The 22,579-nt window shown below is 60.1% G+C and overlaps 1 protein-coding gene across 1 annotated transcript in view; it reads left to right on the top strand.

The window, feature by feature from the left end:
• The first annotated feature begins 1,041 nt into the window (after positions 1 to 1,041).
• The window catches only part of COL7A1 (collagen type VII alpha 1 chain), a 32,400-nt gene continuing 10,862 nt past the window's right edge, over positions 1,042 to 22,579 (top strand). Inside the window, exons 1-79 of the mRNA XM_064367047.1 lie at positions 1,042 to 1,126; positions 1,653 to 1,833; positions 2,501 to 2,660; positions 2,748 to 2,841; positions 2,930 to 3,091; positions 3,261 to 3,424; positions 3,503 to 3,632; positions 3,736 to 3,852; positions 3,954 to 4,100; positions 4,188 to 4,304; positions 4,380 to 4,529; positions 4,610 to 4,738; positions 5,433 to 5,576; positions 5,667 to 5,792; positions 5,886 to 6,029; positions 6,842 to 6,961; positions 7,091 to 7,234; positions 7,578 to 7,703; positions 7,785 to 7,931; positions 8,186 to 8,308; positions 8,650 to 8,796; positions 9,037 to 9,171; positions 9,255 to 9,395; positions 9,476 to 9,612; positions 9,881 to 10,007; positions 10,092 to 10,238; positions 10,325 to 10,497; positions 10,596 to 10,631; positions 10,715 to 10,741; positions 11,128 to 11,172; positions 11,244 to 11,306; positions 11,740 to 11,820; positions 11,902 to 11,937; positions 12,078 to 12,113; positions 12,292 to 12,363; positions 12,473 to 12,550; positions 12,787 to 12,813; positions 12,895 to 12,948; positions 13,069 to 13,131; positions 13,234 to 13,293; positions 13,420 to 13,455; positions 13,675 to 13,719; positions 13,798 to 13,833; positions 14,193 to 14,237; positions 14,333 to 14,368; positions 14,488 to 14,523; positions 14,898 to 14,930; positions 15,081 to 15,134; positions 15,208 to 15,267; positions 15,357 to 15,392; positions 15,500 to 15,580; positions 15,683 to 15,718; positions 15,913 to 15,957; positions 16,174 to 16,245; positions 16,487 to 16,531; positions 16,790 to 16,816; positions 17,012 to 17,041; positions 17,157 to 17,237; positions 17,325 to 17,360; positions 17,436 to 17,471; positions 17,563 to 17,643; positions 17,882 to 17,917; positions 18,314 to 18,376; positions 18,463 to 18,507; positions 19,757 to 19,792; positions 19,865 to 19,900; positions 20,012 to 20,107; positions 20,226 to 20,261; positions 20,348 to 20,383; positions 20,488 to 20,535; positions 20,881 to 20,916; positions 21,035 to 21,157; positions 21,240 to 21,440; positions 21,536 to 21,571; positions 21,653 to 21,715; positions 21,871 to 21,939; positions 22,015 to 22,059; positions 22,186 to 22,248; positions 22,429 to 22,473. Coding sequence (XP_064223117.1) covers positions 1,042 to 1,126; positions 1,653 to 1,833; positions 2,501 to 2,660; positions 2,748 to 2,841; positions 2,930 to 3,091; positions 3,261 to 3,424; positions 3,503 to 3,632; positions 3,736 to 3,852; positions 3,954 to 4,100; positions 4,188 to 4,304; positions 4,380 to 4,529; positions 4,610 to 4,738; positions 5,433 to 5,576; positions 5,667 to 5,792; positions 5,886 to 6,029; positions 6,842 to 6,961; positions 7,091 to 7,234; positions 7,578 to 7,703; positions 7,785 to 7,931; positions 8,186 to 8,308; positions 8,650 to 8,796; positions 9,037 to 9,171; positions 9,255 to 9,395; positions 9,476 to 9,612; positions 9,881 to 10,007; positions 10,092 to 10,238; positions 10,325 to 10,497; positions 10,596 to 10,631; positions 10,715 to 10,741; positions 11,128 to 11,172; positions 11,244 to 11,306; positions 11,740 to 11,820; positions 11,902 to 11,937; positions 12,078 to 12,113; positions 12,292 to 12,363; positions 12,473 to 12,550; positions 12,787 to 12,813; positions 12,895 to 12,948; positions 13,069 to 13,131; positions 13,234 to 13,293; positions 13,420 to 13,455; positions 13,675 to 13,719; positions 13,798 to 13,833; positions 14,193 to 14,237; positions 14,333 to 14,368; positions 14,488 to 14,523; positions 14,898 to 14,930; positions 15,081 to 15,134; positions 15,208 to 15,267; positions 15,357 to 15,392; positions 15,500 to 15,580; positions 15,683 to 15,718; positions 15,913 to 15,957; positions 16,174 to 16,245; positions 16,487 to 16,531; positions 16,790 to 16,816; positions 17,012 to 17,041; positions 17,157 to 17,237; positions 17,325 to 17,360; positions 17,436 to 17,471; positions 17,563 to 17,643; positions 17,882 to 17,917; positions 18,314 to 18,376; positions 18,463 to 18,507; positions 19,757 to 19,792; positions 19,865 to 19,900; positions 20,012 to 20,107; positions 20,226 to 20,261; positions 20,348 to 20,383; positions 20,488 to 20,535; positions 20,881 to 20,916; positions 21,035 to 21,157; positions 21,240 to 21,440; positions 21,536 to 21,571; positions 21,653 to 21,715; positions 21,871 to 21,939; positions 22,015 to 22,059; positions 22,186 to 22,248; positions 22,429 to 22,473 — 6,495 coding nt within the window. The remainder of the gene's footprint in view (positions 1,127 to 1,652; positions 1,834 to 2,500; positions 2,661 to 2,747; positions 2,842 to 2,929; positions 3,092 to 3,260; positions 3,425 to 3,502; positions 3,633 to 3,735; positions 3,853 to 3,953; positions 4,101 to 4,187; positions 4,305 to 4,379; positions 4,530 to 4,609; positions 4,739 to 5,432; positions 5,577 to 5,666; positions 5,793 to 5,885; positions 6,030 to 6,841; positions 6,962 to 7,090; positions 7,235 to 7,577; positions 7,704 to 7,784; positions 7,932 to 8,185; positions 8,309 to 8,649; positions 8,797 to 9,036; positions 9,172 to 9,254; positions 9,396 to 9,475; positions 9,613 to 9,880; positions 10,008 to 10,091; positions 10,239 to 10,324; positions 10,498 to 10,595; positions 10,632 to 10,714; positions 10,742 to 11,127; positions 11,173 to 11,243; positions 11,307 to 11,739; positions 11,821 to 11,901; positions 11,938 to 12,077; positions 12,114 to 12,291; positions 12,364 to 12,472; positions 12,551 to 12,786; positions 12,814 to 12,894; positions 12,949 to 13,068; positions 13,132 to 13,233; positions 13,294 to 13,419; positions 13,456 to 13,674; positions 13,720 to 13,797; positions 13,834 to 14,192; positions 14,238 to 14,332; positions 14,369 to 14,487; positions 14,524 to 14,897; positions 14,931 to 15,080; positions 15,135 to 15,207; positions 15,268 to 15,356; positions 15,393 to 15,499; positions 15,581 to 15,682; positions 15,719 to 15,912; positions 15,958 to 16,173; positions 16,246 to 16,486; positions 16,532 to 16,789; positions 16,817 to 17,011; positions 17,042 to 17,156; positions 17,238 to 17,324; positions 17,361 to 17,435; positions 17,472 to 17,562; positions 17,644 to 17,881; positions 17,918 to 18,313; positions 18,377 to 18,462; positions 18,508 to 19,756; positions 19,793 to 19,864; positions 19,901 to 20,011; positions 20,108 to 20,225; positions 20,262 to 20,347; positions 20,384 to 20,487; positions 20,536 to 20,880; positions 20,917 to 21,034; positions 21,158 to 21,239; positions 21,441 to 21,535; positions 21,572 to 21,652; positions 21,716 to 21,870; positions 21,940 to 22,014; positions 22,060 to 22,185; positions 22,249 to 22,428; positions 22,474 to 22,579) is intronic.

Genomic DNA, 22,579 nt, shown 5'->3' with positions numbered 1-22,579 from the left:
ACAGGTACCATGAGTGAAAGGAGGAAGGGGCCCAAGGGGACCTTGGCCTGGTGTGGTAGATGGGTGGCAGAGGCCTGCAAGAAGAGTCGATGGAAGGAGGGGTATGCCTGTGGGTGAGGTCATGTAGGTAGGGGGGACCTAGCCTGGGGCATGGAGGGCTGGATTCCTGAGAAATGAGCTGTCACTGTGGGTGGTCCTGCCCTCCACAGATGGACGGCCCCTTTCCTGCAGGCACAGCTGGATTGCATCTGCCTGGGATATGGTAGGGGTGTGGGACATTGGGATGTATGCATAAGCATGACACAGGTTCTGTCCTCCCAGCTTATCCCCTACAAAGAGGGAGTGAGTTACTTGGATCTGGGCCAAGGGGACCTTGGTGTCCCTAAGGCAGGCCCAGAGTCACTCATTTATCAGGGCTGCTCGCCTGTCAAGGAGATTGGGGTGGGGCCCAGGGGGCCCACCAGACAGAGGGATGGCTGAATCACAGGAGTGGCCGGCGGGACCCATGGCCTGAGGACTTGTCTGGGCACCCCCACCGGATTGGGGGTGAGTCATCCCCAGCTGTACCCCAACCCCCCCAACGGCGCTGCTGCCTTGTGGCTCTGCAGGAACCTGTCCACTCCTCAGCCTGGTCACTGTGATTGACGTAAAGCAGCCAAGACCTGTGACCTTACATGGGATTGCGGGTACTCCCTCAGCATCTGTCCATGGAGAACCTTCTGGGAAATTCCCAGAAGCCACGGGGGGTCGGGGGCTCTACAGTTAAGTGCGTCATATCGTTTGTCGGGGGAGGGGTGGTGGGGGCGGGTGCCTGGGTCCCCGCCTGCCGCTCCGCCCCCCGGGATCAGGGACTTTTCTCTGCTCTGCCCGCGGGACTGCAGCAGCGGCGGCGGCAGCGGCGGCGGCGGGAGCAGGCGGACGCGCAGGCAAGACCAGGACTTGGGCTATAGGGGCGCTGGGCTCGGACCGCCAAGGCCGCGGGGACGGGGTGGGGCAAAGGACAGAGGTGGGGGTCCTAGCTGACTGCTTTTACCGCCCAGGATGAGGCTGCGGCTTCTGGTGGCCGCGCTCTGCGCCGGGATCCTGGCAGGGGCGCCCCGAGTGCGAGCCCAGCACAGGGAGAGAGGTGGGCACCGCCAGGGAAGCCCCGGCTCGGGGCACTGCATCGTGTCACCCTCCGCTCCACTCGGCCTTCATCCCCGACGCCCCCCACCTCCACCCAGCCAACTCCACGACGCCTCGCTGATTCCTCCTAACTCTGGGACTCCCCGAAGCCTCCGCGATCAGTGCTGGCTTCCCTAAACCGCCTCCTATCCTGTTCCGACCCAAATTCTGGCTCCTTGGATGCGCGCGGGGTCCCCTGCTTTATGCCGATCCGCGCCGTCCCCCAGAGGCTGACCTCAGTCCCAGGTCTACACCCGTTCAGGCGACTCGCCCTCCCCTGCACGCCCCAACCCTCCGCAGGAGTCTGGTCTGGGACCCACCCAGTTCCCTCCCTTCAAGGCCCCTAGGCTAAGGCCGACCTGGCCCTAGTTTGCATAAGCAGATGAGGCCTACTCTCCCCACCATCCCAAGTCCCAGCAAGGCCACAGTGCGGGGAGGCGGGCGGTTGGCCTCCCAGAAGAGGCCCTGATCTCTCCTCCCCGCCCCAGTGACCTGCACGCGCCTTTATGCCGCTGACATTGTGTTCTTACTGGATGGCTCCTCATCCATTGGCCGCAGCAATTTCCGCGAAGTCCGCAGCTTTCTCGAAGGGCTGGTGCTGCCTTTCTCTGGAGCAGCCAGTGCACAGGGTGTGCGCTTTGCCACAGTGCAGTACAGTGATGACCCACGGTGAGTAGTGGCCCTAGGGGCTGGGGACCACGAGATCCCACCAAGACCCCTTTCCCAGAGAGGGTGGATACCCTGGAAACCCCAGGCCTTTCCAGAAACAGGTTTTGGGGAACCTAGAGACTTCCTAGCCAGGACCTCCTCTGGAGACAGAGGTAAGGATTCCCTAGGTAGAAACTTCATGCCCTGAAACACCTCCGGGCTATTGCAAGACAGGAAGGTGCAAAACCGGGAGGCTGTGTTTTCTGACCTGGAGGTGGGGAGCACAGGAGAGGGCCCCCATGCCTGTTGGACTCTCCATGTTCTAACCCCTAACCCCTGCAGCTGTTCACCAGAAGTGCTCCTTGTCTGGCCAGCATCCACCTTCCTACATCTGGACCCTTCCTCCTGCAATTATTTAATTTAGCAGTATCCTGTTCCCCACAGGCTGTGAGCCCCTAGGGCTCCTTCAGGCCTGCCCAGGCCCAGCTGCAGAGGGTGCACAAAGGAGCACCTTGGTGGGGGGTGTTAACCTGGAGGTTCCAGAGGCAAGAGGGTGTGGAGAATCACAGAACCAAGGCACCCCTCAAGAAAGCCTGACACCCATAACCCTCACCCTAGAGGCCTCCTCAAAGCCAAGGCCAGAAGAGGTCCTGAGTCCTAGCCTGTTGCCACCCCTACCCTCCAACAGGACAGAGTTTGGCCTGGATGCACTTGGCTCTGGGGGTGATGTGATCCGTGCCATCCGTGAGCTCAGCTACAAGGGGGGCAACACTCGCACAGGGGCTGCGATTCTCCATGTGACTGATCGTGTCTTCCTGCCCCAGCTGGCCCGACCTGGCGTCCCCAAGGTGATCCCTATCCCTACCATGCCTCCCAAGATGACCCCAAATGAAGTGTCCAGGGGAGCTGTGATCTGACCCCTGCACCTGTTCTAGGTCTGCATCCTGATCACAGATGGGAAGTCCCAGGACCTGGTGGACACAGCTGCCCAAAGGCTGAAAGGGCAGGGGGTCAAGCTATTTGCTGTGGGTGAGGACCGAGCCGGGGTGACAGGTCAGCTGGTGGGGGGCAGTCGGAGACCATGTGGTGACTGAGTCCTGACTGGGCGTCACTTCAGGGATCAAGAATGCCGACCCTGAGGAGCTGAAGCGAGTTGCCTCACAGCCCACCAATGACTTCTTCTTCTTCGTCAACGACTTCAGCATCTTGAGGACCCTACTGCCCATTGTTTCCCGGAGAGTGTGCACGACTGCTGGTGGCGTGCCTGTGACCCGGCCTCGTGAGTTCCTGTCCACACGGTGTACCCTGACCTGGACCCCGGACCCACTCCCAACCCCCACCTGGGAGTGCCGATTCCATCCTATGTGCTTCTGACCCCTGACCCCAACTCTGCACCATACATGCTCACCCCAACCCTCCTGCTTGATCCCCTGATCCCCATTTCCCAGCGGATGACTTGACCTCTGCTCCACGGGACCTAGTGCTGTCTGAGCCAAGCAGCCAATCCTTGAGAGTACAGTGGACAGCGGCCAGCGGCCCTGTGACTGGCTACAAGGTCCAGTACACTCCTCTGACGGGACTGGGACAGCCACTGTCGAGTGAGCGGCAGGAGGTAGGATGTCAGAAGTGATGATAGGTGGTGGCTGGGGACTTGGCTGGGCAAGATAAAGTGACCTTTGACCTTGGACAGGTGAACATCCCAGCTGGTGAGACCAGCGTGCGGTTGCAGGGTCTCCGGCCACTGACCGAGTACCAAGTGACGGTGGTTGCCCTCTACGCCAACAGCATCGGGGAGGCCGTGAGCGGGACAGCTCGGACCAGTGAGCAATTCTGCCAGCCTCTGATCCCATTCACCTAACCCCCGGCCCTAGTGCCCCCTCCCCACTCCTGACTCCATGAATCTCTGGTGGGACTCTCTCCCAGCTGCCCTAGAGGGGCCGGAGTTGACCATCCAGAATACCACAGCCCACAGCCTCCTGGTGGCCTGGCAGAGTGTGCCAGGTGCCACTGGCTACCGCGTGACATGGCGAGTCCTCAGTGGTGAGTGAGAGATGTGGGCTGAGGGAGTCCCTGTGCCTTAGACAAGGCTGTGGAGTCCTGAGTCCACAAGGCCCACTGGCCCCTTGGTGCCCCCCATGCAGGTGGGGCCACTCAGCAGCAGGAGCTGGGCCCTGGGCAGGGTTCAGTGTTGCTGCGTGCCTTGGAGCCTGGCACGGACTATGAAGTGACCGTCAGCACCCTGTTTGGCCACACTGTGGGGCCTGCCACGTCCCTCATGGCTCGCACTGGTGAGGAGGCTGGGCACTGTCTTCAGGCTGGGACGGGCAGGCAGGGCAAGGCCCAGAGGCCACTGACATCCCGTGTGCCCTGGCCAGACACTTCTGTGGAGCAGACCCTGCGCCCAGTCATCCTGGGCCCCACATCCATCCTCCTTTCCTGGAACTTGGTGCCTGAGGCCCGTGGCTACCGGTTGGAATGGCGGCGTGAGAGTGGTCAGTGTGGGGGAAGGGGTGGACAGGCAGGGGTCAGGGCATGGCCTCAGCTGGCCTGACCTTGTCATCTTGCAGGCTTGGAGCCACCGCAGAAGGTGGTGCTGCCCTCTGATGTGACCCGTTACCAGTTGGATGGGCTGCAGCCGGGCACTGAGTACCGCCTCACACTCTACACTCTGCTGGAGGGCCGCGAGGTGGCCACCCCAGCCACCGTGGTTCCCACTGGTGAGGGCTCTGTGGGCTGGGCCAGTGAGTGGGGGAGGTGTCGAAGCCCCAGGCTGCCTCTATGCTGTTCTCTCCAACAGGGCCAGAGCTGCCTGTGGGCCCTGTGACAGACCTGCAAGCCACTGAGCTGCCCGGGCAGCGGGTGCGAGTGTCCTGGAGCCCAGTCCCCGGTGCCACCGGGTACCGCATCACTGTGCGCAGCACCCAGGGTGAGGTGGATGCAGCCAGCACCCTCCCCCCCACCACACACACACACACACACACACACACACACACACACTGAAGTTCCACCCTTCGGGGTCTGAGTGTACCTCCAGCCCTCTCCTTCCACACCTGGGGTCCCTACAGCCTCCTCCCTGTCTCCTTATCCATCCACTTCCTAGGATGGCACTGAGCCCTGAACAGGGTCTGTCTGCCTGCTACTCTGCCCCAGCCAGTCTCCTCCCTGCCCCACACACCCCGTCCATGGCTTTCACCCCTGCCCAGCCACAAGCTCAATCATCTACCTTTCCATTACCCTGGTGGTGACTACTGTCCACCCAACCTCTCATTGCATGTCCCCATCCAACACTGACCTCTGCCATCCCACGTGAGTGTCTGTCAATGGCCTGTCAGTTCTCACTGCTGTCCGCTGACTCCTATCGTGTTACATCCCATCATCCCACACCCCATCATCCCACTGACCCCTGTCCTCCAGTGTCCCCAGCCATCACTGGCCCCTTTCATCCCATGTCCTTGTCTTGCACTCACTTTTATCAGCCATATTCCATCTCTCTGGCCCCCACCACCCCACATCCCCATCCCCATGGCCCTTCTCCTCCTGTGTCCCTGTCCATCGCTGCCATCATCCCACGCCCCTGTCTCTTTCTGACCCCTGCTCACCTACCCTGACTTCTCTCTTAGGGGTTGAACGGACTCTGGTTCTTCCCGGGAGTCAGACAGCCTTCGACTTGGATGACATTCAGGCTGGGCTTAGCTACACTGTGCGGGTGTCTGCTCAAGTGGGTCCCCGTGAGGGCAGTGCCAGTGTCCTCACCATCCGCCGGGGTGAGCACTACAGCAGGCTTGTGGAGGACAGCTGCCTGCCTCACTCTGGTCGTGGTTCTGACCTCTGACCTCTGTATCTTCAACCCCTAGAGCTGGATACCCCACTGGCTGTTCCAGGGCTGCGAGTTGTGGTGTCAGATGCAACGCAAGTGAGGCTGGCCTGGGGACCCGTCCCTGGAGCCAGTGGATTTCGGATTAGCTGGAGGACAGGCAGTGGTCAGTGTGGGCTGCGTGGGAGGGACCAATCAAAAGGTATGGGGGCTGGAGGGGACAGGCAGGAGCCATGCCAGCATTTCCCTCTGACACCAGGTCCAGAGTCCAGCCAGATACTGCCCCCAGACTCTACTGCCACGGACATCACAGGATTGCAGCCTGGAACTGCCTACCAGGTGGCTGTGTTGGCACTGCGAGGGAGAGAAGAGGGCCCCCCTGCAGTCATTGTGGCTCGAACAGGTCAGGGTCTACCCCGTCCCTTGACTCTCTGCCTCCATTGCCCTTTCAGACCCCCATGCGTCCCCTTGCAGACCCTTGCTTCTCCCCAGAACTCCTGCCTCCTCCTTCAGACTCCCGCTGCCTCCTCCCTCAGACATGCTGCTTCCTTCGGTTTCAGCTATCTCCCCTTAAGCCCTCCCCATCTTCAGATTCCCCTGCCTTTTCTCTAAGACTCCCATAGTCTTTGCCCTCAAATTTCCACCACCTTATCCCTCAGACCCCCACTCCTTTTTTGCTGGACCCAAATCTCCTCTTAGATTTACCCTTTCTCCTCCATCAGACCTCCTCACTGCTTCATAACACCTCCATCTCCCCACTCCTCCACTGGACCCATTCACTGTCTCTTCCATCAGACCTCCTCACTGCTTCCTAACACCTCTGTTTCCCCACTCCTCCACTGGACCCATTCACTGTCTCCTCCTTCAGACCTCCTCACTGCTTCATAACACCTCCGTCTCCCCACTCCTCTACTGGACCCATTGACTGTCTCCTCCTTCAGACCTCCTCACTGCTTCATAACACCTCCGTCTCCCCACTCCTCCACTGCACCCATTCACCGTCTCCTCCATCAGACCTCCTCACTGCTTCATAACACCTCCGTCTCCCCACTCCTCCACTGGACCCATTCACTGTCTCCTCCATCAGATTCTTGTCTCCTGTTAGACTCCCATCACCTTTTCCTATCAGATAGCCCCACTCCCAGCCTCCCCCAGCAGACCCTCCCCTGCCTCCCCCAGCAGACTCCCCATTGCCCCATTGCCTCTCCCCACCAGACCCATTGGGCCCAGTGAGGACGGTCCGTGTGACTCAGACCGGCAGCTCATCTGTCACCATTGCCTGGACCAGGGTTCCTGGCGCCACAGGATACAGGGTTTCCTGGCATTCAGCCCATGGTGGGGACTGGGGTTTGGGAGGGGGCATTTCAGGGTTGAATGGAGGCTGGGGATTTTTGGGGGATCCAGGTGGGACACTGGGGGATAGAGTTTGGCTAGCCCTGGAGCTGCCTCCATCCCTGCTTCTAGGCCCAGAGAAATCCCAGTTGGTTTCCGGGGAGGCCACAGTGGCTGAGCTGGACGGACTGGAGCCAGATACTGAGTACACGGTGCATGTGAGGGCCCACGTGGCTGGTGTGGATGGGTCCCCTGCCTCCGTGGTTGTGAGGACAGGTGAGTGGACGTTGGCCAGCTGCTACCCACACTGCATTAGCCACCCTGCCCTGCTGTATATTTCTGATTGCCCAGCTGCCTCTGCACCCCTGCTCAGTGACCGTCCTGTCCACACTGACCCACCCCACTCTGATTAAGTGTCCACCCACGGTGACCTCCTGGTGGCCCCATGCTGCCCACCCGAGGCACTGACCTCCTCCCTCTCAGGGCTGCCTGCACTGACCTGTCCACACTAACCTCACGCTGACTTTCAGATCACCCCTGTGTCAACCACACCTGCACTGCCACTCTGTCCTGTCAGACCCCCAGTGACTCCTGCCCCTTACCTTGCCTCTGTCCCCAGCCCCTGAGCCTGTGGGCCGTGTGTCAAGGCTGCAGATCCTCAATGCTTCCAACGACGTTCTGCGGATCACCTGGGTAGGGGTCACTGGAGCCACAGCTTACAGACTGGCCTGGGGCCGGAGTGAAGGTATGGCTCCCCGACCCCACCCCTGTCCTTCCTGGCTGGGACCTCCCATCCCTAACCATTGCTCTATGCTCATCTGGCCAGGTGGCCCCATGAGACAACAGATACTCCCAGGAAACACAGACTCTGCAGAGATCCGGGATCTTGAAGGTGGAGTCAGCTACTCAGTGCAAGTGACTGCACTTGTCGGGGACCGCGAGGGTGCACCTGTCTCCATTGTCGTCACCACGCGTAGGCAGAGTGTGGGCTGGAGAGCCTTGGATGGGTGGTGTGGATGGTTTAGGGAATGGGGCTTGTGCTCGGGATTGGAGAAAGGACCAGGGTTTGTAGTGAGCCTTTGAGGGCAGGGTCTGAGAGGAGGAAAGGGGAAGCCTGGGATAGGCAGAGGGACTGGCCGGGTGGGGTGTGTGTGTCAGGGTGGGCCTGGGATTGGTGCAGGGGCCAGTGGGGGCAGAACCTCCCTGATTTCCATGCTTTCTGTCCAGCACCTGAGGCTCCGCCAGCCCTGGGGACACTTCAGGTGGTGCAGCGCGGGGAGTACTCGCTGAGGCTGCGCTGGGAGCCAGTGCCCGGAGCTCAAGGCTTTCTTCTGCGCTGGCAACCTGAAGGTGAGAGGTTTCCCTGGGAGGAGGTTAAGGACCAGTGGGGTCGGGGGTGTGGCAGACTCCGCAAGGTGGGCAAAGACAGTGACAGTGGGCAGGGTCTGTCATTGGGGGTCTGTGGGATCAGTGACAGGTAAGATCAAACAATGAAGTGGGCGGGATCAATGAGTTCATGAAGGATCAGTCTGGCAGGGTCTGTAAAGTGGGCAGGGTCAGTGAGGATGAGGAAGATTAGTCAGGAGAGTGGACCCAGTTAACAGAGTCAGTGAGGTGGGTGGGCCCATTAATGCCCCCCAGTGTCACTCTCCCATATATGCTCTTGGTCCCCACCCTCACACCTGCCCCAGGTGGCCAGGAACAGTCCCGGGTCCTGGGGCCCGAGCTCAGTAGCTATCACCTGGATGGGCTGGAGCCAGCGACACAGTACCGCGTGAGGCTGAGTATCCTAGGGCCAGCAGGAGAAGGGCCCCCCGCAGAGGTGACTGTGCATACTGGTAAGCCTGCTTCACCTTGGCATGCTCCCCCCGCGCTGATGACCCACCCTGACTTCCTGTACCCCAGACTCTGAGTGAGTCTTCCTGTACCCCCACCCCTCCACCGTCTGACCCTGGATGATCCCAGCATGACCTCCCATGATGCTTCAATAAGACAAACCCGACCTAGGATCTCACATCTCTCTCCTCTGGGTTCTCAGGATGCAGCCTGTGATCCCCGATCTTTCATTCCTCCTTCAGAGTCACCTCGTGTTCCAAGCACTGAACTACGTGTGGTGGGCACCTCGATCGACTCGGTGACTTTGGCCTGGACTCCAGTGTCCGGGGCATCCAGCTACATCCTATCCTGGCGGCCACTCAGAGGCCCTGGCCAGGGTGAGGGGGAGGCCAGGGTTGGAGCGGGCTGGCAGTTGGGGCTCCATGGAGACTACTTTTTAACCAAGTTCTGTCCTCTGCAGAAGGGGCCCCACAGACACTTTCAGGGATCTCGAGGTCCCAGCAGGTGACAGGGCTAGAACCCGGCGCCTCTTATGTCTTCTCCCTGACGCCTGTCCTGGATGGTGTGCGGGGTCCTGAGGCATCTGTCACACAGGCACCAGGTATGGTGGGCCTAGTGGGAAGGGCAGAAAGGTGTGTCTGGGTGGGCTGCCGCTTAGGTAACTTGGCCCCCTTCCTGCAGTGTGCCCCCGTGGCCTGGCAGATGTGGTGTTCTTACTGCATGCCACTCAAGACAATGCTCACCGTGCGGAGGCTACAAGGCGGGTCCTGGAGCGTCTGGTGGTGGCACTTGGGCCTCTTGGGCCACGGGCGGTACAGGTTTGGCCCTAGGAGCAGTCGGATTCCTACCTCTCCCTGTGCCCTGCAACCCAGGCTCCATACCAGTGACCATCTCCTGACCCCCAGTAGTTCAGACAATCTCCCAGCTCTCCCACAGGCTCCAGACCTCACCTGCTGCGTGTGCGGCTCACTCCCTAACAGATAGTCAGGGTTTTGTCACACACACCCTGATATGTTTCTCCAGGCTCTGTGCACCCCCATCCCTGCTCTATCATCCTCCCCAGGCTCTGTGTCTCCCCCACCCCAGGTTGGCCTACTGTCCTACAGTCACCGGCCCTCCCCACTGCTCCCGCTGAACGGCTCCCATGACCTTGGCAGTATCTTGCAAAAGATCCGTGACATCCCCTACATGGACCCAAGTGGGAACAACCTGGGTGAGGACGGCAGCAGGCATGGACTCCAGGGGCTACCCACTGGGAGCTTGGTGCCCCAGGGTTCTGACATGTCCTTCCTTCCAGGCACAGCCGTGGTCACAGCTCACAGATACCTGTTGGCACCAGATGCTCCTGGGCGTCGCCAGCATGTACCAGGGGTGATGGTTGTGCTAGTGGATGAACCCTTGAGAGGTGACGTGTTCAGCCCCATCCGGGAGGCCCAGGCTGCTGGTGAGGACTAGGCTGATGGGGAAGGGGTCTGGGAATAGGGGTGGCCCCGACAGGGTTATCATGCAGGCCACTGGACCCCTCCTCAGGGCTCAACGTGGTGATGTTGGGAATGGCTGGAGTGGACCCAGAGCAGCTGCGTCGCTTGGCACTGGGCGTGGACCCTGTCCAGACCTTCTTTGCTGTGGATGATGGGCCAAGCCTGGACCGGGCGGTCAGCGGTCTGGCAGCAGCCCTGTGTCAGGCATCCTTCGCTACTCAGGTTTGGAAGAGGCCTCTGGGGGACTGGGTGGTAGGAAATAAGGGGTCTGGGGGTTCTTGGTACAGATGTTCAACCTTAAAGGGACCCTATGTCCACAGCCCCGGCCAGAGCACTGCCCGGTGTATTGTCCAAAGGTAAGAGTTCCGTGGCGAGAGGTGGGTGGAGGCTGCGCTTGGGGCTAGCCACTGTGACCCGCATCTGACATGTCTTTCCGCAGGGCCAGAAGGGGGAACCTGGAGAAATGGTGAGTACCCCTGGGGGGTGGGGAATAGAGAACTGGACTGAGTACCCCTAGGGGTGGGGAATAGAGAACTGGACTGAGTACCCCTGGGGGTGGGGAATAGAGAACTGGACTGAGTACCCCTGGGGGTGGGGAATAGAGAACTGGGCTGAGTACCCCTGGGGGTGGGGAATAGAGAACTGGACTGAGTACCCCTGGGGGTGGGGAATAGAGAACTGGATTGAGTACCCCTGGGGGGTGGGGAATAGAGAACTGGACTGAGTACCCCTGGGGGTGGGGAATAGAGAACTGGACTGAGTACCCCTGGGGGTGGGGAATAGAGAATTGGATTGAGTGTCAGGTGGGGAGGGGAGGTTGGCAGCACAGGCCTCACTGATCACTCTTCCCAGGGCCTGAGAGGACAAGTTGGGCCTCCTGGCGACCCTGGCCTCCCGGTGAGTGCCCCCCACATCTGTCCCTGCACCCCAACTGGCTTATCGCCCCCTAACCTGCTCTCTTCTCTCAGGGCAGGACCGGTGCTCCTGGCCCTCAGGGGCCCCCTGGAAGTACCATTGCTAAGGGCGAGAGGGTGAGTGTGGAGACCATCAAGATTCCTCTGAGGCACTCCTCAAAGCTGTCTCAAGGTTTTTACAAGAGAGAAGGAAGAAGCAGAGTTAGAATCACTGGGAATTCCTAGAAGCCCAGCTGGAGGTTATAAACCACCCTGAGACTTTGGGGGGACACTCTGAAGTGGAAGGGCCAGTGGGGCCTCAGCCCCGTGCAGAGCCTGAGTAGCAGCTCTAAGTCCCAGAGGCAGGGAAGCTCTGCCTTGCTGTCCTTGTGCCTGGAATTGGGCTTCCTGCAGCTCTGAGGGGCCACTTCTCTACCTCACTGTTCTACCCCCAATAATACTTGGGGGCCAGTAGGGTAAGGAACCCCTTGTCGATGGGGTGAGGCCCCTCTAGCAAACCAGGGGCCTCGGGGGAGGGTCCCTTCCTGCCCTGACCTCTTCACCTCCTCAGGGCTTCCCTGGAGCAGATGGGCGCCCAGGCAGCCCTGGCCGCCCAGGGACTCCTGGGACCGCTGGAGCCCCTGGCCTAAAGGTGAGTAAGCCTTGCCCTGTGGGTCAGGGTGGGCGCTGCCTGAGCGGGTAGGGTGGCTCTGACTATTCCCTCCATTTGCAGGGCTCCCCAGGGCTGCCTGGCCCTCGTGGGGATCCGGTAAGCTGCCTTCCCTTCTTTGCTCTCAAAGTGTCTCCCCAGGGTTCTTCCACAGGGTGGGAGCCTGGGGTGGTGGTGGAGTGCCCACGCAGACCCTTGCCTGAGACCAAGCACTGCCCTCTGCTCCGTTTCGTCCTCAGGGAGAGCAAGGACCTCAAGGCCCAAAGGGGGAGCCGGTAGGTGGAGGGGGAAGAGAGGCCGCTGGGATGTCCCAGGGAGGAGCAGGATTGCCCCACGCCAGACCCTGTGCAGGGCCTAAGGCGTGAATAGGAATAGCTGGGGTACCCCTAGGGGCTTCTTCCAGCTCAGGGCTCCCATATCCTGAATCCTGCCCACTGCCCTCTATCCCTACAGGGGCCTCCTGGACAAGTCACTGGAGGCCAAGGACCTGGGCTTCCCGGGCGGAAAGGGGACCCTGGACCATCGGTAAGTCCAGGGTATGTGCGGGCAAGTGATGTCTACTGGGGGGACCAACAAGTGGGGGGTGAGAGTGGGGTCTGTGTGGTTACACCTTACACTTTGTTTCTTCCATCAGGGCCCCCCTGGACCGCTTGGACCACAGGGGGACCCAGGACCCCGTGGCCCCCCAGGGCTTCCTGGAACAGCTGTGAAGGTGACAGCCTTATGAGTGCCGTGCAATGCAGAGATCTGGTGACCCCATTTGAATCCACATAACCCCTACCACTTACTTTGGCCCTTGTGATGCTTTGACCACCCCCATCCTCGTCATGATGCCTCAGCCATCCCAAGAACCTTGTAATCCAATTGGACCCCATGACCCTCATCCCTCCTGGTACCTTTGGGAGTGAGGTGTGGTCCAGGCTCATGGGCTCATGATCTGTTTTCTAGGGTGACAAAGGCGACCGTGGGGAGCGGGTAAGTGAGGGACAGGCTGTGCTGGGGGTGGCGTGGAGTCTGATTTCCCCGTTAATTCCCTGACCTGCTGTTCTCTCCCAGGGTCCCCCTGGACCAGGTGAAGGTGGCATTGCTCCCGGGGAGCCCGGGCTGCCGGTAAGGGGGCCTTGAGGCCCTGCTGGGGGCCCTGCCCAGGGGTGTGGGTCTCTGCTGGGGCAGTGGTTGGGTCCTGGGCTTCATAGTTCTTGGCTTGCACTTTCACTCACTTCCTCCTAGGGTCTTCCGGGAAGCCCTGGACCCCAAGGCCCCGTTGGCCTCCCTGGAGAGAAAGGAGAAAAAGTAGGAAGCCTGACTTCATGATGTCCCAGTTCTGGGGTGGGAGGCTGGGTGCTGGGAGCAGAGCCTCCCCTGGGTCTTCCCACCCATGTGTTTCTCCTTCAGGGTGACTCTGAGGATGGAGCTCCAGGTCTCCCAGGACAACCTGGGTCTCCGGGTGAGCAGGTGAGTGGAGGGGTCAGGGGTTCTGCGTGTGGTGGCACAGCTCCAGCCCTCACCGCAACCATTCACCACTGCTCCATCCTCATGCCCAAACCCAAATCTCTGAACCCCCAAATTCATCCCTTCTAGGGCCCACGGGGACTTCCTGGAACTACTGGCCCCAAAGTGAGTAGTTCCTGGGGGATTCAGGTGTGAGGAGTGCTACTCTGGGCTCCCCATGGTCTTAGGGGAGGCTGGAAGATCAGGAGATAAGAGTTCCCTCCAGGTCAGAGGTCGTGGTTTTAGAGGGAGTGGTTGGAATGTGAGACCCCTTATCTGGGGTTTGACGTTCAAGGCCCCCCGCCCACCCTCTCTCTCTCTGTCTCTCTTACCCTCTCTCTTCAGGGTGAACGGGGCTTTCCAGGGCCTCTGGGTGAGGCTGGAGAGAAGGTAAGTGCAACCTCAGGTGCTTCAAGCGCCCTGTAGGATCTGCGCTCAACTCAGCTCTGGCTTCTTCTGTTCCATCAGGGTGAACGTGGACCCCCAGGCCCCACGGGATCCCGGGTAAGCCCACTGACTGCAGTGCTCGGACCAGCTGACCTGGCGTCTGTGCCCTTTCTGGTTCTGACTTTTTGCCCTTGACCCCCACTGCCCTTGCTCTTCACTCCTCTTTGCATGACCCCTTATCCCTGCTGATACAGGCTCTAACCCTCAGCCCCAGGGACCTGGCTTTGAACCTCTGACCCTGCTGAACTGACCTTGACTTTCACTGACCTGATCTCTGTCCTGCCAAGTCTGACCCCTACCAACCTAAATCCCAATCGTCCCTGAGCCCTCTCCAGCCCTGACCCCAGCCTCTAGCCCTGTCTGCCCACATCCCCTGCCCCCACCCACTGCGCAGCTCTTCCCTTCCTCTTCTTCAGGGGCTGCCCGGGGTTGCTGGACGTCCTGGAGCTGAGGGTCCTGAAGTGAGTCTGTGATTGTGGTGGGACTAGGAGTGGGACTTTCGTGTGTCCCTCCCCTTTCCCTTTCCCTTCTGGGCTCACACTTTCTCTACATTCAGGGGCCACAAGGACCCACCGGCCACCAAGGACAGAAGGTGGGTCCTCGGCTAGGGGTGTTACTGTCTGTCACTAGGGATGAGGCAGGTGGGACACTGGGATCTTAGGCTCCTAACTGACTCCCTGCCCTGCCCCTGCTCCTATTCTCCCTTCACAGGGGGAGCCTGGTCGCCCTGGGGACCCTGCAGTGGTGGTGAGTGGCAGGAGGACGGGACTCTGAGCACAGCACAGCCCTTGAGCTGTGACCCTCTTCTAGAACACTGTCTGGGCTGTGATTCCACAGTGCAGTGCTGGGTCCCTGAGTGGGCTCGGAGCTCTGTGGCTCTCCTTCTGCTAGAACCTGCCTCCAGACTCCTGACTGTGACCCCATGGCCTCCATGCAGGTCATGAGCTCTTTGTGTCAGTTCAGTTATCACCCCTACCCTGCTGTCAGCGGTGACCCTGTGACTTCTGGGCAGAGACTGAGCTGTATGACTTCCAATTCCATGTCACCTCCATTCCAATGAAGACTTTGGCCATACAACCCCCAAGGCAGGGCTAAGTTATATCTGTCCTGTTTGTTTTCAGGGACCTGCTGTTGCTGGACCCAAAGGAGAAAAGGTAAGCTTGGTGTGGGGTGAGGAGAGGTCGCTACAGGGTTGAGGTCTAGGTCACAGGGCCTATCTGTGGGACTTAGGGGTCACAGGACTTGCTGGGTCAGGGGGGTAATTGGACCCTGGTACTAGCACTGATGGTCTTTGTCACCTCCAGGGAGATTCGGGGCCTGCTGGGCCCAGAGGAGCTACCGGAGTCCAAGGGGAACGGGTAAGTGAAGGGACGTGTTTAGGGGGCGGTTGGTGAAGGTTGTCTTCCTGACTTCTTACCCTTCCATCCACAGGGCCCACCCGGCTTGGTTCTTCCTGGAGACCCTGGCCCCAAGGGAGACCCTGGAGACCGGGTGAATCAGCGTGGGGATAGGGAGTGGGACTGAGGGAGATGAGGTGGTGGGACCCTGACTAAGTCCTGCCCCTCTTCTATCCCCTTCAGGGTCCCACTGGTCTCACCGGCAGAGCAGGACCCCCAGTGAGTACCCATGACCTTAGGCAACCTCCAGGTTTCCAGAGTCCCCTGCCGTTGAGGGCTGCCTGCTGTGAGCGTCCTGCATCACCTCCCTCTTCCCTCCTCCACAGGGTGACTCAGGGCCTCCTGGAGAGAAGGGAGACCCTGGGCGGCCTGGACCCCCAGGACCTGTTGGCCCCCGAGGACGAGATGTAAGAGGCTGGAGTAGGGGGAGTCACAGCGGGTAGAGGAGTAGGGCTGTTGCCAACATCACGGGGGTTCTTGGGACCAGGGCTGACTCTCATGTTTCACAGGGTGAAGCTGGAGAGAAAGGTGACGAGGGTCCTCCGGTGAGACTCCTTCCCACTGTGGTTTCTGATCTTTTGCCCTTGAACTGGGATCCCAGTGGGCTGGGGGCTCCAGCTCATCCAGTCCACTCCCTGCCTCCTGTCCAGCTGCTGCACAGGCCCCTCTCTGTCCCCTCTCCCTGAGTGAGCGAGATCCTGACCTCCCTGTGCAATATGACTTTTCTCTCTATCACCAGGGTGACCTGGGTTTGCCTGGAAAAGCTGGCGAGCGTGGCCTTCGGGTGAGTCTTGGTGGAGAGAAGTAACAGGGGTGAGGGGAGGTGGACATGGAAGTGATAGGAAAGGCCGCGGGGTGGTAAGGGGGGATGGGAGGCATGGGGTGATGGGAACTCTGATGTGGATTTTGGCGTGATGGGGAACCTGGGACAGTGGAGGGGGTCATGGGGGCACCTGCAAAATACTACGAGGGTCTGTCTCAGGCCAGCTGCTCTTCTTAGGGGGCACCTGGAGTTCGGGGGCCTGTGGGTGAGAAGGGAGACCAGGGAGATCCTGGAGAGGATGGACGAAATGTGAGTCCCAACCTATGACTCCTCACCCTAAACTCTGACCCCTTGCCCCCAACCTTAACCCTCTAAACAGCCAATTCCCAATACCCGATCCTACCCCCCAACCCTGGAATGTTAAACCCTCCCGATCAGTACCTCCTGTGGCCTGAAGGAAGCCAACATTCCCATGAGTCCTCATGGTGCTTCCAAAGGTCCCCCAAACTGCTCCCTACCCTGAGTGGCCCTGACCCCGGCCTTTCTGCAGGGCAGCCCTGGACCATCTGGACCCAAGGGTGACCGTGGGGAGCCGGTGAGTGGGGCTGGCGTCCTGGGCTCAGAAGGGATGGAGGGTCCCCTGCGCTGCTGCCGGTGCTCTGGTCAGCGTTCACATGAGGGGCCTGCAGGTCAAGGTGGGAAGCACGGGCGGCCACCCCAGGCCCGGCCTGCCTGCTGGGGCTGGGATTGGGGTGCTTCAGGGAATTTGGGGACAGAGATAAGCCTGAGGCAAACTGGAGCCAAGCCCCGGGACCTGAGGGCTCCTGTTGACTACAATCATTTCCTTTCTCAGGGTCCCCCAGGACCCCCGGGACGGCTGGTAAGGGCTGTACTGGGTCTGGTCCTCTGTCATCACCCTCACTTGCCCCACTGGCTCCACGTCATGTCCCCTCATTCTTTCCACCGACTCCCAGTTCCCCCACTGCCCCTCTGAAACCTCACAGACCCTGTCTCCCCTCACCAACCCCTCTTCCCCTTGCTAAGCCATTCTTCTCACTGGTCATTCCCCCCACAGGTAGACACAGGACCTGGAGCCAGAGAGAAGGTATTAGGGTCTGTGGGGGGGCAGAGGAAAGACCCCAGTGTCCCTCCTGACAGGTTCTGCCTTGGGCATGCCTTGGCTCCAAGACTGTTCCTCAGCAAGCTTGTCTCTGCCACAGGGAGAGCCTGGGGACCGTGGACAAGAGGGTCCTCGAGGGCCCAAGGGTGACCCTGGCCCCCCTGGACCCCCTGGGGAGAGGGTAAGTGTGGTTGGTCCTGGGGGGTGCAGGCCTAGGGGGTGCGGGCCCTCCCAGGCCTGCACTGATTTCTTCCTCCCCTATCCTCAGGGTGTTGATGGGCTTCGGGGACCCTCAGGCCCACAGGTGAGTAACGCACTTTGCCCTGTCTGCCAAGTCACCATCTTGCCTTCACCTCTTATCTGACCCTGTTCCCTCCAGGGGGACACTGGTGTCCGAGGCCCAGCAGGAGAAAAGGTGAGAGGGTGTGGAGGTTCCTCAGGACATGAGCCTGGGTTCTCAGACCCACCTCGGCCTTGGTGGCCTCTTACCACTTTATTTTCCTCAGGGTGACCGGGGCCCCCCTGGGCTGGATGGCCGGAGCGGGCTGGATGGGAAACCAGGAGCCCCCGGGTCCCCTGGGCTGAACGTGAGTCTTGGTAGTCCCTGCCTGGTTTTCCCCTTCCACTGCCCCTTCACATGAGGGCCTAGACCCCAGCCTCGTTGGGTGGTCTTGGCCTTGCTGAGCTCTGGGGCCGCACGTGTCGTCTGTGTCTTCAGAGCCCTGCCTGGGTGGGGCGTGTTGTTGCCATGCAGGCCTTGGGCTCACAGGGACTAGAGCTCCTGACCCCATGACCATGATGAACTGACTTTGAGTCTCTCCTCAGGGTGCTACGGGCAAAGCCGGGGACCCGGGGAGAGACGTAAGTGAAGGGAGATGCTGGGCAGAGGGGCTCAGGGGCCTGCAGAAGCTCCGGCCAGGTCATGATAGTCACCGAATCAGAGAGGAGGGGAGTTGGTTCAGCCTTGTCTTTGGGAGGGGTCTCAGTCCCTGACAGACAGGTTTTAATAGAATCTTCCTTTCTGACCTTCTTTGCCTTGGGGGTCTTAATAGGCCCTCCAAATTCTGGGGTTCTTCCCTTGGGAGTCTCAGGAGCCCCCCAACCCCTGGGGTCTGTACCTGAGGGATCTCAGTGGGACCTCCCAGTCCTGAAGGTTTCTACCCTGGAGGGAGATCCTACTGGGGTCTTCTAGTCCATGGGGTGTGTCCCAAGGGATATCTAAGAGGCCCCATCAATCTTAACAAAGACTTTTTCCAGGGGCTTCCCGGCCTCCGTGGAGAACAGGGCCCCCCTGGCCCCTCTGGTCCCCCTGGATTACCGGTGAGTTCAGACTTTCATGCTACCCCCTTTACCCCTTACTACCCTCACCCGATCCCCAACATCTGACCAATGATCTGTTCCCACAGGGAAAGCCAGGCGAGGATGGCAAACCTGGCCTGAATGGGAAAAATGTGAGTGTGTCCAGGGCAGCTGTGGCAGAACCTGCCAAGAAACAGCAGCACACGTACACAGCCGAGATCTGAGCAGCACACAAGGCACACATGCAGACACAGGCATCCTGGCCCAGACATACAGATGCATCCAGAAACATAGTGCTTTTTTGTTTCGAAATGTGTTTCACTCTTGTTGCCCAGGCTGGAGCGCAATGGTGAGATCTCCGCCCACTGTAACCCCCGCCTCCCAGGTTCAAGCAATTCTCCTGCCTCAGCCTCCTGAGTAGCTGGGATTACAGCCATGTGCCACCACGCCTGGCTAATTTTTTGTATTTTTAATAGAAACAGGGTTTCATCATGTTGGTCAGGCTGGTCGCGAACTGACCTCAGGTGATCCGCCCGCCTCAGCCTCCTAAAGTGCTGGGATTACAGGCGTGAGCCACCACGCCTGGCCTGGAAACGGGTAGCCTCACAGACATATAGGGAGTTAAGTGAATGGGTCAATTTGTGCCAGGATGGGCCAACACATGCCCAGATAACCCACCACCTCAGGCACAGGTGAAGAGCCAGACAGGTCGACAGGCACAAATACACTGGTTTGAAGCCACATTTGGGGCACTTAGAGACACCCAGACACTTCTACCCAGACTCAGCTATGTGCTATCTGACACATGGACCCAAGACCACATGTAGACCTCTGCCGAGTCGTGGTGAGTCACACATTGACGGCTCTGACCTGTGACATGTGCTGGCACACGCTGGCACATGACTTTATATCATCACCCATACACCTATGGTCACACACATTGAGCTACACACAGGAGTTGCAGACAGATGCCAAGACACACAGCTCTCAAGGCACTGGGGGCCTGTGGCGACATATACAAGCCCATGCCCACATGCAGACATGGGCCAAGACGTGCAGACCGACCAGGACACACGGACCCACGGGGACGTATGCTAAGACACACATGGATATGCACACACCCAGGACACGTGGACAGTCACCAGCCCAGAGACACAGAAATGTGGAGCTGCCTCTGGAGAGCCAGAGACAGAGGGCATGTGTGCGGTTGCCTGGTGAGCAGGCACAACCTTAGACATGCAGCAGCTCACTCCGACGGCCACAGGCCATGCTCCAAGACACGCACAGCCATGGAGCTACAGGCACAGACATACAGTCACAGTCATCTGAAATCTGCCCAGATAGTGTCTTGCAGACAGACACCAGTGAACGTTTGGGCTGATGTGAGTCCTCTGCCCACAGGGAGAACCTGGGGATCCTGGAGAAGACGGGAGGAAGGTAAAGTCCCCGACCTGGGGCCTCTCTGGTCTCTGCTTGGAGCCACGTCTGAAGCATCCTTTTCTTCCTTAGGGAGAGAAAGGAGAGTCAGGTGCCCCTGGGAGAGAAGTGAGTGTTGGAGTTTTCTGCAACCTCTGACCCCTGACCCTGACCCTGGGGGATATGACTCCACTCTTTTCTGAGGTCTCAGGGTCCTGATGCTGGCTGCATCCTCCACAGGGTCGTGATGGCCCCAAGGGTGAGCATGGACCTCCTGGTATCCTTGGACCCCAGGGCCCTCCAGGCCTCCCAGGACCAGTGGGTCCTCCTGGCCAGGTGAGTGTCCTGGGTCATTCTGGGATTTGAGAGCATGAGAAGCCATTGTGTTTTCATGGGCAGCCCTCCCGGATGGCCCCGGGCCTGTGTGACCCTTTTGTGTTCTGCTGTATCTCAGGGTTTTCCTGGCGTCCCAGGAAGCGCCGGCCCCAAGGTGAGTGTGCATATGTTGGTATGGGGTGCAGTGAGGGGTTCACCAGACTGGGGCACATTTCCTCACCTGGTCATTCTTGTTTTCAGGGTGACCGCGGGGAGACTGGATCCAAAGGGGAGCAGGTGAGGCCCCCACCTTTTCCACATGCCCAGGTAGCCGCAGCACCCAGATGTGCACACGCATGCCCCACAGGCTGGTCCCTAGCAGTTTGTCTCCATCGCTCTAGGGCCTCCCTGGAGAGCGCGGCCTGCGAGGAGAGCCTGGAAGCCCGCCGGTGAGCCAGGCTGGGAGCCTCTCCTTGACTCTGTTTTGCCTGCCCATGGGGCCCACCGCTCCATCCTCTTCCCCTTGCCATGAGGTTCCATGGGTTCTATGCTATGTGTTCAGTGCCCTGCCCCATTGGGGTTCTTGTAGCCCACACTCAAGGGAACTTGGGCAGTGGGGACACGCCAGGGAGGGGCTCCCGGGGTCTCCAGCCGTGCCTCAACCAAGTGCTAAAGGGTGCTGTGGGCAAGAGGCCTGGGGAAGAGGATGTGGAAGTGCTTTCCTGGGGCAGTGCTGGGCAGAAGGCAGGAGTTTCTCCGTCAAGAGCAGCCCTTCACCCAGCCTTTGTCCCCAGAACGTGGAGCGGTTGCTGGAAACTGCTGGCATCAAGGTGGGTTGTTTAGGGGCTGGGGATGGGGGCAGGTGGGGGCCCCTGGGGCTAGCGGTGCTCACAGGCATGGGGGCTGCGGTGACACACCCCACTCCTCTGACCTCTTGCTGTCCCTCAGGCGTCTGCCCTGCGGGAGATCGTGGAGACCTGGGATGAGAGCTCTGGCAGCTTCCTGCCTGTGCCCGAACGGCGTCGAGGCCCCAAGGGGGACCCGGGCGAGCGAGGTTCCCCAGGGAAGGAGGTGAGCAGAGGCGGCTCACTGGGGTGTGCCCTGTGGGGATGTATCTGTGCAGCCACCAGTGTTCCCTCTTCCACCCCTGCAGGGCCCCATCGGCTTTCCTGGAGAACGCGGGCTGAAGGGAGACCGTGGAGACCCCGGCCCTCAGGGGCCACCTGGCCTGGCCCTTGGGGAGAGGGGACCCCCTGGACCTCCTGGCCTTGCCGGAGAGCCTGGAAAGCCTGGTATTCCCGGGCTCCCAGGCCGGGCTGGGGGTGTGGGAGAGGCAGGAAGGCCAGGAGAGAGGGTGAGTCTGCGGGCTGGCGGGGAGAGTGAGGGAAGAGGGGTCGGGAGGTGTGGGACCCCCATGGACTTGGTCCTCACTGGCTCTTTGCATTTCAGGGAGAACGGGGAGAGAAAGGAGAACGTGGAGAACAGGTGGGCTGTGATGGGCTCTGTGGGGCAGGGCTGCCTAAGGGCTGTGCTGGGGCTGCCATCCCATTTTCTTGTTTCCTGCAGGGCAGAGATGGGTCTCCTGGCCTCCCTGGAACCCCTGGGCCCCCTGGACCTCCTGGCCCCAAGGTGATCACCCCATCCCTGCCCTAGGCCTATGACTGGTGACCAGGAAGCCACCCTTAGCTTGGACCCCTAGAAATTCCTGTGATCCTGAGATCCGTGATTACCCTGTCATGCCTCTATGACAGAGACATCTCTCCTCTGTGACCTTGTGCTTGTAGGTGGCTGTGGATGGGCCAGGTCCTGGAGTCTCTGGAGAACAGGGACCCCCTGGACTCAAGGGTGCTAAGGTCAGTGTGTGGGATCAGCTCTGGGCCACCCTCTGCCATGGCACTAGGGACTGACTTGACATCTTATCCCCACAGGGGGAGCCGGGCAGCGACGGTGACCAAGGTCCAAAAGGAGACAGGGTGAGGCCTCTCCCCACCCTTCCATAGAGTCTCCCTCCTGTCTGGGGGCACACTAGGGGTGGTATGCGTATGTACATGAGCACATGGCAAGGACTGGGCACTCAGGGCATGACATTCTGCCTGCAGGGTGTGCCAGGCGTCAAGGGAGACCGAGGAGAGCCTGGACTGAGGGGTCAGGATGGCAACCCAGTAAGTCCTTGCCTGACAGCCACACATGTGCAAGAAGGTGGCTCTCACATGTGTTGTCCTGTGTGCAGGCCTGGAGTCTGCACTGCCTGGGGCTGTCTGGGTCCTGACTCTGTCTGGGGGATGGTGGGTGGAGGGGAAGTTGCAACTGGGAAACTGAAGCTTTAAATCTGTTCTCTACAGGGTCTACCAGGAGAGCGCGGGGTGGCTGGGCCTGAAGGGAAACCGGTGAGTGGTGGCTGAAGCAGCTGGCCCAGGCTCTGGACCCCTCCACTAGGTGCTGCTGCTGCTGCTGTGTCCGTGTTTGGGTGTGTGCCTGTCTGTGTGTGTTGTG

This window comes from Aotus nancymaae, unplaced genomic scaffold (assembly GCF_030222135.1).
Source record: "Aotus nancymaae isolate 86718 unplaced genomic scaffold, 86718_ANA_hifiasm-v0.15.2.pri h1tg000067l, whole genome shotgun sequence".
NCBI classification, from domain to species: domain Eukaryota; kingdom Metazoa; phylum Chordata; class Mammalia; order Primates; family Aotidae; genus Aotus; species Aotus nancymaae.
This window is presented reverse-complemented; position numbering and strand designations above follow the sequence as displayed.